At 37.4% G+C, this 12,194-nt stretch overlaps 1 protein-coding gene across 1 annotated transcript in view; it reads right to left on the reverse strand.

Moving 5' to 3' along the window:
• The window catches only part of LOC127570235 (epidermal growth factor receptor-like), a 214,400-nt gene that overhangs the window by 35,612 nt on the left and 166,594 nt on the right, over positions 1–12,194 (reverse strand). The window contains 5 exon segments of the mRNA XM_052015548.1: positions 337–469; positions 2,607–2,806; positions 5,089–5,179; positions 8,016–8,089; positions 8,709–8,835. Of these exon segments, the coding sequence (XP_051871508.1) occupies positions 337–469; positions 2,607–2,806; positions 5,089–5,179; positions 8,016–8,089; positions 8,709–8,835 (625 nt within the window).

Genomic DNA, 12,194 nt, shown 5'->3' on the forward strand with positions numbered 1-12,194 from the left:
CAGCAAGGATACAGGTCATTTGGCCTTTCAGCAGTCAGTCAACAGGAGGGAGAAGTCTTGGTTATGAAAACAGGCGAAGTTCTATGTTTTGTTCTTTAAGGATAGTGCAGTGGGATCTTTTAAACACAGAAGATATCTCATTCCATTTCAAAAGTTATTCTTGAATCTGCTTCCACCAACTGCTCAGGCAATACTTCGCAGATCACAAATTTGGCAGGTTACATTGGATTTGTCATTGATTACTGGAAGCAATCAGCTCAATTATCCAAAGGTAAAGCATCTTTTCAAGTACCAAGATTGCATTAAACATAGAAACAAGTATTCTACAATATTTACCCTTCAAAAATGTTGCACTTTTCAACACACATTCTTTCACGAATGTAATAACGACAAGAAAAGCACTGCAAGGGTCCAGGGCCCCAACAGCCATGATCAGAACACAGTGGATGGCAGACCTCATTTTGAGCTTCTGGGTGGGAGAAATGAGAAACAATTTTCAGATAAGGATGAATGTTATAATTAAAGGATAAGCAAGAATTTTGTTTACCAATTAAAAAATTTTCCATCATGACTGATAATGTTCCTGCTTTAACATGTTCAGCAGGAACAAACTCTAAATGCTGGAATTATGTAACACTGGAAAAGCTACACTGAAGGTATAAACAGGTTTATTTCAGATAAAGTAAAAGTCCACACAAAAAAAATCAGCATTTTTGGTTAAGTGTACAATAGAAACCTAGGTAAATGTTTAAATGAGAAAGTAAACCAAGGATATGAGAATAGGTCGTTACATTGGTGTAAATTTGAATCAAAATGGAGGACAAAACGGACAGATGGTTCCCTACAGAGAAATTGGTAAATTGGTTTATTATTGTCACATGTACCAAGGTACAGTGAAAAGCTTTATTTTGCATGCCATCCATACAGATCATCATTTCATTATATCAGTGCATTGAGGTAGTACAAGGGAAAATGCTAATGGAATGCAGAATAAAGTGTTACATTTACAGAGAAAGTGCAGTGCAAACAGACAATAATGTACAAGGCCATGACAAGGTAGATTGAGAGGTCAAGAGTCCATGTTATCATACTAGGGAACCATTCAATAGTCTTATAACAGCAGGATAGAAGTGGTCCTTGAGCCTGGTGGTATGTGCTTTCAGGCTTTTATACCTTCTGGTTTGCAGAACACTGAGCAAGTACATTATAAGTGCACATTGCTTGGTTCTTTTTATTTCACAGGCACATTTCATTGAATAATCAAACCTGATTAAAATTGGCAGGATTCTGGCCACATAAATAACATCTCATTTTGTATCAGAGTTTTCCATTTTTTTTGAGGAATGAATGGGAAGAATCGAAACCACCAGGAGAAGCATGTTGCATTCAGAACCTGGTGTAAAACCTTAATTAGGTGCTCAAGCCATTACTCTGTTAAATAACAGTCTCACAGCATTAGTGCAAATACCTACAGAACATTCCACTAAATTTGCACATGTATTTGTGCATAATTGAATATTACAAGATTTAATGCACCTTTGTATTAAATTGTATAGTAGAAGAGGATGGCATTCAATATTTTAATTATTAGTTTTTAAGATACCTGTTTTTAGCACTAGACAGGTACAATTCCAATTTGAAGAGCTGGATGAATAACAGCACCTCAATGAAGATTGCTAAATAAGTGACTTTAAGCTACAGGTAGAAAATGTTCAATGACTGTGAATGAAAAGCAACATATTTGACTGATTTTAGCATGGAGATTTTATGAAGAATAAGTCAGCCACAATGCTTCACAATTCAAAATCATTTGGTAAGGCAATAGGGCACTTATCAGAAATGTTTTGCTGCATTTTGGAGCAGGACAGTTGACTTGGAGAATTGCTTTCATCAATGTGAAGGATGCCTGTGCTAAGGAATGAAAAGCATCTATACATATATAAAAAAAATCTACCAGACATCCATCCATCCATCCATTTCTCTCTCTCTCTCTCTCTCTCTCTCTCTCTCTCTCTCTCTCTATATATATATATATATATATAAAAAATATAGATGGATGTCTGGTCAACTTGTGAAAGCCCCAATTAATTGAAACTAATGAAAAAGTTTAATGATATCAGCAATCTTTTTTTTTAATATAATCAAGGCAACATATCAAAGCTCTAGCCTAATGCACAAGGTACAGGCTGGACACAATATTGATTTCAAGCATTATTTGAATGAAAAACTATGATCCTTTTTTTCTTAAAACTCATTCAGTAACTTTTATATTACTGAAGGATTAAATAAGTGATTATACTGTATATACACACAGAAAAAGTGATGGTGATACTTCTCAGTTAAAGAAGTAATATCTGATCTAGTTTTGGATTAACAAATTAAAGCTAGAAGAACAGTTTGGTGTTGGATAAAGGCACAACAGAAAGCTCTGGGCTGGAGAGCATTTTATATAGCAAGGCTTCAACATCCTAAAGCAAAGCAAAGCCTGAATACTTTGCTGACCTCCAGAGTCAAAGGACGACAACTTAAAGGTCAAAGAAACAACCTCAAAATAATTTCTTAAAAAGTTAAATGTGCGAGACTTTGATTTAAGATTATTCACTTACCACATTTTGCGTCTGGTTTATTTTGTTTTAAACCAGCTGATTGTCTGGCAGATTTGAAGAGTTGTTTCCAGTCCAAGGTCTGAACATAGCAGAGATTCTTGTTGCTCCTGATTCTTACATGACCATCACTAACCTCTTTGAGGGAACGCAGTCCCAAAGAGCTGATGCCCAGGTTGACCAAAGCAAATGACGTACTGCTACTGCAGTGGAAAGAAGTTTTGTGAAGAAAATTACACCCATAAAGACAGGTGCTTATGCCTACATTAATGAGAGTTAATGACAGTCACACAGCCCCTAGAGGTCACCCCTTCAACTCACCACATCCATGCTGACCATCAGGTGCCCATCTATATTAATACCATTTATCAGCAGTTGGTCAAAAACCTTTTTGCCTTGGCAATTCAAATGCTCGTGTTGATACTTTTAAATGCAGTGAGAGTATCAGGCTCCATCACCAGGCTAGAAGTTCTGAGTGAAAAACATTTTTCCTCAGATCCCTCCTAGCTCTCTTATGCCTCACTTTAAACATATACCCTCTGGTTTTGGATGTCCGATTAAGGGGAAAAAAGTTTCTCACTATCCACTCTAACTGACCCCAGATACCTCCATTGCAAAGAAAACCAACCCAGCCTATCCAGTCTCTACTTGTTCATTGAAAGGTGAAATTAATATTATACTTTAAAACAATATTCCCTTTTCTGAGTGAACTGCTGTGTCATGGAACTTTTCTCTCTTCTTTTCTGTTGTAGTTTTATTTTTTTGCAAATCAAAATCATCTAAAATCTGACATTATGATACCTTCTCCTTCTACCTTTGCATAGATCTATATTCCAGTTCTATTCTCCGCAGCACCCTTATTAGAAGCTTGGTAAATTCATATCCAGGATAAAGCTAGCATCTGGAAGGAAGACAAAGGATTCTCTTCAAAAACCCCACAGCCAGTGCTTTGCTGTGTAGAAGGCTGGTGCACAGCCTCCAATCTGGAACTGCTCAGTTATGGGAAAATCCTTCAGTAGATACTTTGTAGCTCTTGGCAGATTTCCTGCAAATTGCAATGGCTCTCCACAATTGAAGCACCACTGTCTTAATTTTGGATTCCAATTTCCTTGAGCTAATGACCAAATATTATAACTTTCTCCGATTACTTTTTGTACCTACCCAAGATACCTTCAAAGATTGGGCAAAATGTGGAACAAAGGAACAACTAAACTAAATAACATTCCACAATTTCACAACAGTAGCACCAAGCCACCTGTCTTTCAATGATCATGACATCACATTAACCACATTTGATTCATAAGACCATATGACATAGGAGCAGAATCAGGCCATTTGGCCCATCAAGTCTGCTCCGCATTCGATCATGGCTGATTTATTTTTCCCTTTCAACCCCATTCTCCTGCCTTTTCCCTGTAACCTTTGATGCCCTTACTAATCAAAAACCTTTCAACCTCTGCTTTAAATATACCTAATGACTTGGCCTCCCATCTGTGGCAATGAATTCCACACAATTCACCACCCTCTGGCTAAAGAAATTCCTCCTCATCTCTGCTCTAAAGGGACGTCCTTCTATTCTGAGGCTGTGCCCTCTGATCCTAGACTCTCCCACTACTGGAAACATCCTCTCCATGTCCAAATCTATCCAGGCCTTTCAATATTCGGTAGGTTTCAATGAGATCCCCCCCCTCATCCTTCTAAACTCCAGTGAGTACAGCCCCTGAGCCATCAAGCATTCCTCATACATTAACTCTTTCATTCCTGGGATCATTCTTGTAAACATCCTCTGGACCCTTTCCAATGCCAGCACATCCTTCCTTAGATGTGGGACCCAAAACTGCTCACAATACTCCAAATGTGGTCTGACCAACACCTTATAAACCCTCAGCATTACATTCTTGATTTTATATTCTAGTCCTCTCGAAATGAATGCTAACATTGCATTTTCCTTCCTTACTACCGACTCAACCTGCAAGTTAACCTTTAGGGAATCCTGCACTAGGACTCCCAAGCTCCTTTGCACTTCTGATTTCTGAATTCGCTTCCCGTTTAGAAAATAATCTACGCCTTTATTCCTTCTATGAAGGTGCGTGACCATACACTTCCCGCCACTGTATTCCATCTGCCACTTCTTTACCCATTCTCCCATCCTGTCCAAGTCCTTCTGCAGACTCCTTGCTTCCTCAACACTACCTGCCCCTCCACCTATCTTTGTATCATCCGCAAACTTGGCCACAAAGCCATCAATTCTGTCATCCAGGTCATTGACATATAATGTGAAAAGTAGTGGACCCAACACCAACCCCATTCAGAAATGTGATATTAAGGTATAATAAATTTAATGGACACAGCTTACGCACCAAGTGTGGAATGTTTGACAACCTTTAACTAAAAATTGCATTTTGAACACAACGCAATTAGTTTAACAAATGACTGCTTGGCATTAATAAAGCATTCTTATCAAATGACAATATCAACTACTTACTGATGCAGAGTCCGGCCACGTATAATTTCAAGATTTTCAAACACTTGTAGATCTGTGTAATTATCTGGCCAACTTTGAATTAAAAGATATCCTAAAAGAAACACAAGAATATTAAAAAATTGCATCATACTTGTGAAACCTTGTATCAGATGTACATATTGAAGAAATTCAGAAGATATTATTCCACAGGTAAGGGTCTATGACCAGCTCATCTGGGTTCTACATGTGAACATCTTCTTTTCCACAGCAGCATTCAGCATAATGCAAATTATATCCAATTAAAAACAAAATGGAGGTTTATGTTGATAAAGGCAGAGTTGTGGGATCAGGGAAGGATAATAAAGAGAGTGTTATTTTGAGGAGATAACATAAGAAGAAATTTTGCTGAAATCTCCTGCATGGAGTGTTGAAGCCATCAACTCATAGTTTTGATCAAACAAAGACGACTTCACTGGCTTGAGCAGGTGTACAGAATGAAGATGGCTGTATCGGTAATGGTGTACAGTATGCAGGAAATTCAAGCCAAAAGGCTGTAAGAGCAGCCAACTTTCCAGTTTAAGAATGTTAATAAAAGAAATGTGGAAGTCTTCAATATGGATTATGACAAGTAGCAAACAAGCTGATGACTAAAGCAAACAGCAACATTGGCATAGCTAAGGATGGGAAAAGGCGTTGTGCCAGGGGACTGGCATAAAGCTAATGTTACACCTGTACGCAAACATAAAAAATAGCAGCAGGAATAGTATTCAGCTTCTTGCGTGTTTTCTGCCGTTCTGTTAGATCATGTATGATCTTTTACCTCACTGGCACTTTTGTGCACTAATCCCATGTCTCCAGATTCCCTTAATATCCAAAAAAAAACTCAATTTCTATTTTGAATATATTTATCATTTAAGCCTCCAAAGCCCACAGACAGAGAATTCTAAAGATTGACTACCCTGGTGAAGAGTATTTTTCTTATCTCAGTCCTGAAAGGCCAGCACTTTATTTGGAGACTATGTTCCCTAATTCCAGAAACCCCAACCAGGGTAAGTATCAGTTCTACCCCTCGCGTCAAGCCATGCAAGAACTTTGTATGATTCAAAGAGATCACCTCTCATTCTTCTAATCTTTTGAGAAGGTAAGCTTAGAATGCTTAATTTCTGCTCAGATCAAATCCCCAACACAGGAGTCAATCTGCTGTTTTCCCTCTAATGCAAATACATCCTTCCTTATGTAGGGAGATGAGACCCATATACAATATTGCAGGTATTGTTATTGGTTTATTATTGTCACTTGTACCGAGGTACAGTGAAAAGCTTGTCTTACAAACCAATTGTACAGGTCAATTCATTACACAGTGCAGTTACATTGAGTTAGTACAAAGTGCATTGATGTAGTACAGGTAAAAACAGTAACAGTACAGAGTACAGTGTCACAGCTACAGAGAAAGTACAGTGCAATAAGGTGCAAGGTCACAACAAGGTAGATCGTGAGGTCATAGTCCATCTCATTCTATACGGGAACCGTTCAATAGTCTTATCACAGTGGGGTAGAAGCTGTCCTTAAGTCTGGTGGTACGTGCCCTCAGGCACCTGTATCTTCTACCCGATGGAAGAGGAGAGAAGAGTGAATGTCCTGGGTCGGTGGGGTCTTTGATAATGCTGGCTGCTACACCAAGACAACCAGGTGCAATCTCATAAGGGCCCTTTATAATTCCAGTAAGATTCATCTATTCAAACCATCTTGCAAAAAAAGCAATATACCTTTTGTCTTTCTAATTGCTTGCTGTCTTTGCATATTAACTTTTAGATGTGCACATGCAGGTTCCTCTGAAAACCTTTCAATCTCTCACCATTTAAAAAACACTTAAAATCAGCTTAAAAATGGGTGATAGGAAAAGATAATAGAATCTTTACTAAAGGAGAACATCTAGAAATGAAAAGTATTAAAAATGAATGATCAGCACTTGGAAGATGCAAGACTAAACGGGGTAATAGATCAAAGAGATCTTGGAGTATAAACATATCAAACATTAAAAGGTTGTGTCACAGGTTAGTAAGGTCATAAGAAATGCAAGTCAAACACTTAGTATTCTTTCCAGAAGGACTGAATTGAAAAGTGGGATAGTGATGCCATATCTATATTGAACTCTTGTTAGAACTTACTTAAGACGCAGTGTATAGTTTAGGATATCACATTACGAGGATACACTGGTATGGAGAGGGTGCAGAGGAAATTTACAACAATGTTACCAGAAATGAGAGGGTATACATGTTGACTTAATAGAGGTCTTTAAAATTATGTTATCTTTGACTGAATAGATAGAGAGAATGTTTCCACATCTGGGGAAGAGCATAACCAGAGGCCACCATTATAACAGAGTCACCAAGAAATCCATAGGGAATTCAGAAGAATCATCTTTCCTGTAAGAGTGCCAAGAATGTGGAACTTAACCGCCACTGGGAATGGTTAAGGAAAATAGTACAGATTCATTTTTCGGGAGGCTAGACAAGCATGTGATGCAGAAGGTTACGCTGATAGAGTTAGATGAGGAATGGCAGGAGGCAGCTTAAGTGAAACATAAATGCCAACATAGATTGAATGGGTCAGATGGCCTCTTTCTGTGCTATGCATCCTGTTGAACCATTAAATCGATGTTCTCGTGCATCTTTTCTTAAAAATTCAAATAGAGTCCTTCATTTAAAAACCTCTTATCATTCAACCAGAATAGATTATAAGACTCAAAATGTTACAACACATCTACAATGATGCATCAAACCTCATGACGTGCATAGATTTATCGAGGAAGTTACTGAGAAATTACAGCTTCACACTCAGGACCTTCCTCGAAGATGATACTACAGAACAAAGGGCAGACTGTTTCCAATGAATTAGATTTTATTTTAAAAGACACGAATCCTGAAGTTGTTTCTCAATCAACTAACCTGTAATTTCCTTGACAGTTCTGAAGATTTCCAACTTCTCCAGGCGAAGTGGAGCTGTTCCTGAGAAGTTATCACTAAAATGGAAAAGCAGGCATTAACAGTATATATTCTATTAAAACAATCTTTGCTTCTTTTTAAAACAATTCACCTGAAATTGGATAAACTATCACACAATATTTCTGAATTTTAAGCTCAAATTAGATCTAGTCCAGATCCTTTTGCCTAACATAAACATAGATCACAACTTTTAGATAAAGAGTCAAAGATATGACCAGTATACTATCTTAACTTTTAAAAGACCATTCTAAAAACACATGATATTATTTGGTATCATCCCAAGCAGATCTAGCTTTCAATACCCAACTTATTATTGGTGCTTCATGTATATGCCTGTAATATATTCATTATGACTTCTTAGTGAGAGACACTGGATACAAGAAAAATTCCTTATTATTAGAGTAATTAAAAATGAAAAAAACATGGAAAAGAAAAATCACGACAAGCATACAAAAAATCTAAAACTGATTCATCATGGATCTAGTCCCTCAGAGAATAACATCACAATGTTGGTATAATTGATCTCAGAATCTATGCTACAAATAATGGTTTTATCCTCAATTAAGTGCGGAAAGCTTGATTATTTTCCATTACGTTATCCAGGAAATCATTAGAACATGTTAAGAAATGATTTACCCTTTGAAAGTGACTTCCAAAATGACCACATTGCCATTAATTTTGGTGCAATTTTTAAATGAATCAATATTTGAAGAATTGATTGACATAGCATCCTTTAAGGGTGGAACTCCAATTCCACTGCAATCTGAGAAAAGAGATATTACAAACAAGCAAATGGTTAGATTCTGATATATTTATTTTTAAACATACACCTCCATTATATGGTGCCATTCATGAACTTAGAATTCTGCAAAAAACTCTTTGCAGCTACGAGAGCACTTTAAGTATAGTGATACTATGTGCCTGTGATGCTGCTGCTGCAAGTAAGTTTTTCTCTGCACCTGTGCATACATGTACTTGTGCATATGACAAACTTGACTTTTGACTAGTTATTGTTATAAAACAGAAAATGTAGTTGCCAATTTGTGCACATTCAGGCCACACAACCAGCAATAAATCAATGAAAACTACTTTTATAATACTGAATAAGACTTGTATACAGATCAGGACACAGGGAAGAAACCTGCTCTGTTTTGACATGGCACTGTGGGGAATCTTATGTCTTGAAAGAACAGATGAGGTCTCTGTTTAATATCTCATCCATCTCATGGTGCACATGCTCAATACTGCAGTAAAATATCAGAACTGGTTCTGTGTTGAAGTCTCTGTGCATGGTTCAAACCACTTGGGACTGAGATTGCACTGTCATAAAGATAGTGGATGCAGATTCAATAATCTTTTTAAAATATTGAATAAATATTTGAAGGGGAAAATTTTAAAAGGCTATAGAGGATGAGAAGTGAGTTGATTAAATAGGTTGTGTCTAAGTGCTGGTACATGTATATTGGGATGAATGGCTTCTTGTGTGGTATAATTAGATGATTCCAATCCACAATCTCTATCTGCAGAGAATATTAAGAATTTATGATAATGATATCAAACAGTAAAATGTTTTCTCACAAGTGTTCAGTTCACAGTTTTTTTTATATTGATCCCTGGTCAATATCCTATTGTTTGTACTTTAGAGGAGCCAAATTCTAGGAAGTTGATGTAACTGACATAGTTTTATTATATTTGAAAGATTATTTTATTCAAATTGCTTATTAAAGTTATGCACTTTCTTTCTTAATTTTACATATGTTCGATTTCCATACATATAAGGAAAAACAAATATATATAACGTTCATTTGTAAAGCAGTGATGATGTATAATTATTTTTACAGTCAGAAATAGTTCTTGGTTCATATAGGTTTGTTCATTTCTGCAGTTTTCACCGCACAAACTTTCAATGGTGCACTTTATGGAGGGGTGCTAAGTTGCTGACATATTTAACTGTGCATGAGCGTACCCTGGATTGCCTCCACAACAAGACTGAGTGCTGAGAACCTCGCCTTTATTTTCATTGGAAATTCCAGCTCATGTGGATATAGAATTTATAATAGCAAAAGTCGAGACAAATATGCTAACAAAAGTGATATTTTATAGACAGGAAAATTTTTAACTATATTGTATTTATTAAAGTGAGACAGAAACAGGAAGACTGTCTTTAAAATACTTATTTCAGTCAATTATTATTCATGACTATAGTGCAAAGTAGTACAAAGTTTTTATGGAGAAACTGTTCACTGCTCAATTTCAACTCCTCAATTTACCTACTGAATATTACAGCAACATTGTATACATCTGTAGAATAGGCTGATAAATGGCAAGTAACACTTGCGTAACAAAAATGCAAGGCAATGAGACTCCAACAAGAGTCTAAACACCTACTTTTGACATTCAGCACTACTACTATCACCAGGTGGGGCGGAAGGAGGGGAGAGGGTCACCTTTGACTGGAAACTCAACTGAACCAACTGTATAAATACCATTGCTACAAGAGTACGTCAGCGACTGGACACGTTGCAACTTGTGACTTACCTTCTGAAAGCACAAAGTCTTTCCACCACCTATAGAGCACAAGTCTGGAGTATGATGAAATAATTTTCACTTACTAGATGAGTGCAGCTCAACCAACTTGACACCAGACAGTACAAAGCAGAGGTCTTGATGAGTACCTATCTCTACCCTAAACATTCATTCTCTCCAAAGCCAGAGTACAATGGTTCCGAATGCACAGCATTTATTTGTCTAAACTACTCTGACAGCACCTGCCAAACCTACATCATCCACCACCAATAAGGATAAGGGCAGTGGGTGTCTGCAAATTTCCCTCCAAGTTACACAACACCCTGACTTGATGAGATATTGTCTGTCCTTCATCATGGCTGGGTTTAAATCTATGGGAGCACCATCGCCAGAAGGACTGCAGTTGTTTAAAAAGGCAGTTTGCTACCACCTTCTCAAGGGCGAGGAACGAGCAATGAACTCTGGTTTTGCCAACTACACCTACATCCTGCAAAATTTTATATATATATAAACTTTTATATATATTTATATATAAAAAACTAAAGATCTATCTGTACCAGGATTCAAGCTGGTTTTACAGCAAATATACAAGCCCTGGTACAGCCAGAAGAGTAAAAATGACCGAGTTGTCTTTTAGTACAAGAGTGCAACAGAGGCAGCAGCAGTTAAGCAGGACACATTTAATCAGATTTTGAACCTTAATCTATTCCTTAGGGAAATTTCTCTCTCTACATTGGTGATAAGCTTTGTGGCAATCTGCACATTCTTAACTTTCTCCCTGGTGCTTTTTTGTTAAGCAAGAAAAGCAATAATAGAAATACAGTAAGCCATGGACCACCTGCTATATTCTTGATATTTGTTTCATGGGAGGGAACAATTCATTATTTATAAAATAAAATGGTGCTTTCATTTGATGGTGACATTCCCACCACAAATATGCATAAAGCTGTGCCTTTTGATCTGAAGCAGACTACAAAGATCATTGTGATTGCTGTTGAATGTAAAAAAAATGTTTTTTAAACTGGAAAGAGTGCAGAAAAGATTTACGAGGATGTTGCCAGGACTAGAGAACCCGAGTTATAGGGAGAGGTTGGCCAGGCTAGGTCTTTGTTCCTTGGAAAGTAGGAGAATGAAGGGCAACCTTATAGAAATGTTTAAAATTATGAGAGGCATAGATAAGGTGGATGGTAACAGTCTCTTTCCCCAGGGTAGGGAGTCCAAAACTAGGGGGCATAGGTTTAGGGTGAGAGGGAAAGATTTAAAAGAGACCTGAGGGGCAACTTTTTCATGCAAAGGGTGGTGAGTATATGGAATGAGCTATCAGAGGAAGTGGTTTGAGGCAGGTACAACAGTATCTTTTAAGAAGGACTTGGATAGGTACATGGAGAAGTGGGGCCTGGAGGGATATGGGCCAAACACAGGAAATTGGGGCTAGCTGGCTGGGCACCATGGTCGGCATGGACTCATTGGGCTGAAGAGCCTGTATCCGTGCTGTATTGCTTTATGACTCTATGAATGTCTGGACCTACTGTACATACAATTTCCATTCAATTCCCAACTATTCGAATATTCATCTGGTCAATAATCAGCCTCCCC

The sequence above is a fragment of the Pristis pectinata genome, chromosome 5 (assembly GCF_009764475.1).
Source record: "Pristis pectinata isolate sPriPec2 chromosome 5, sPriPec2.1.pri, whole genome shotgun sequence".
Taxonomy (NCBI): Eukaryota; Metazoa; Chordata; class Chondrichthyes; order Rhinopristiformes; family Pristidae; genus Pristis; species Pristis pectinata.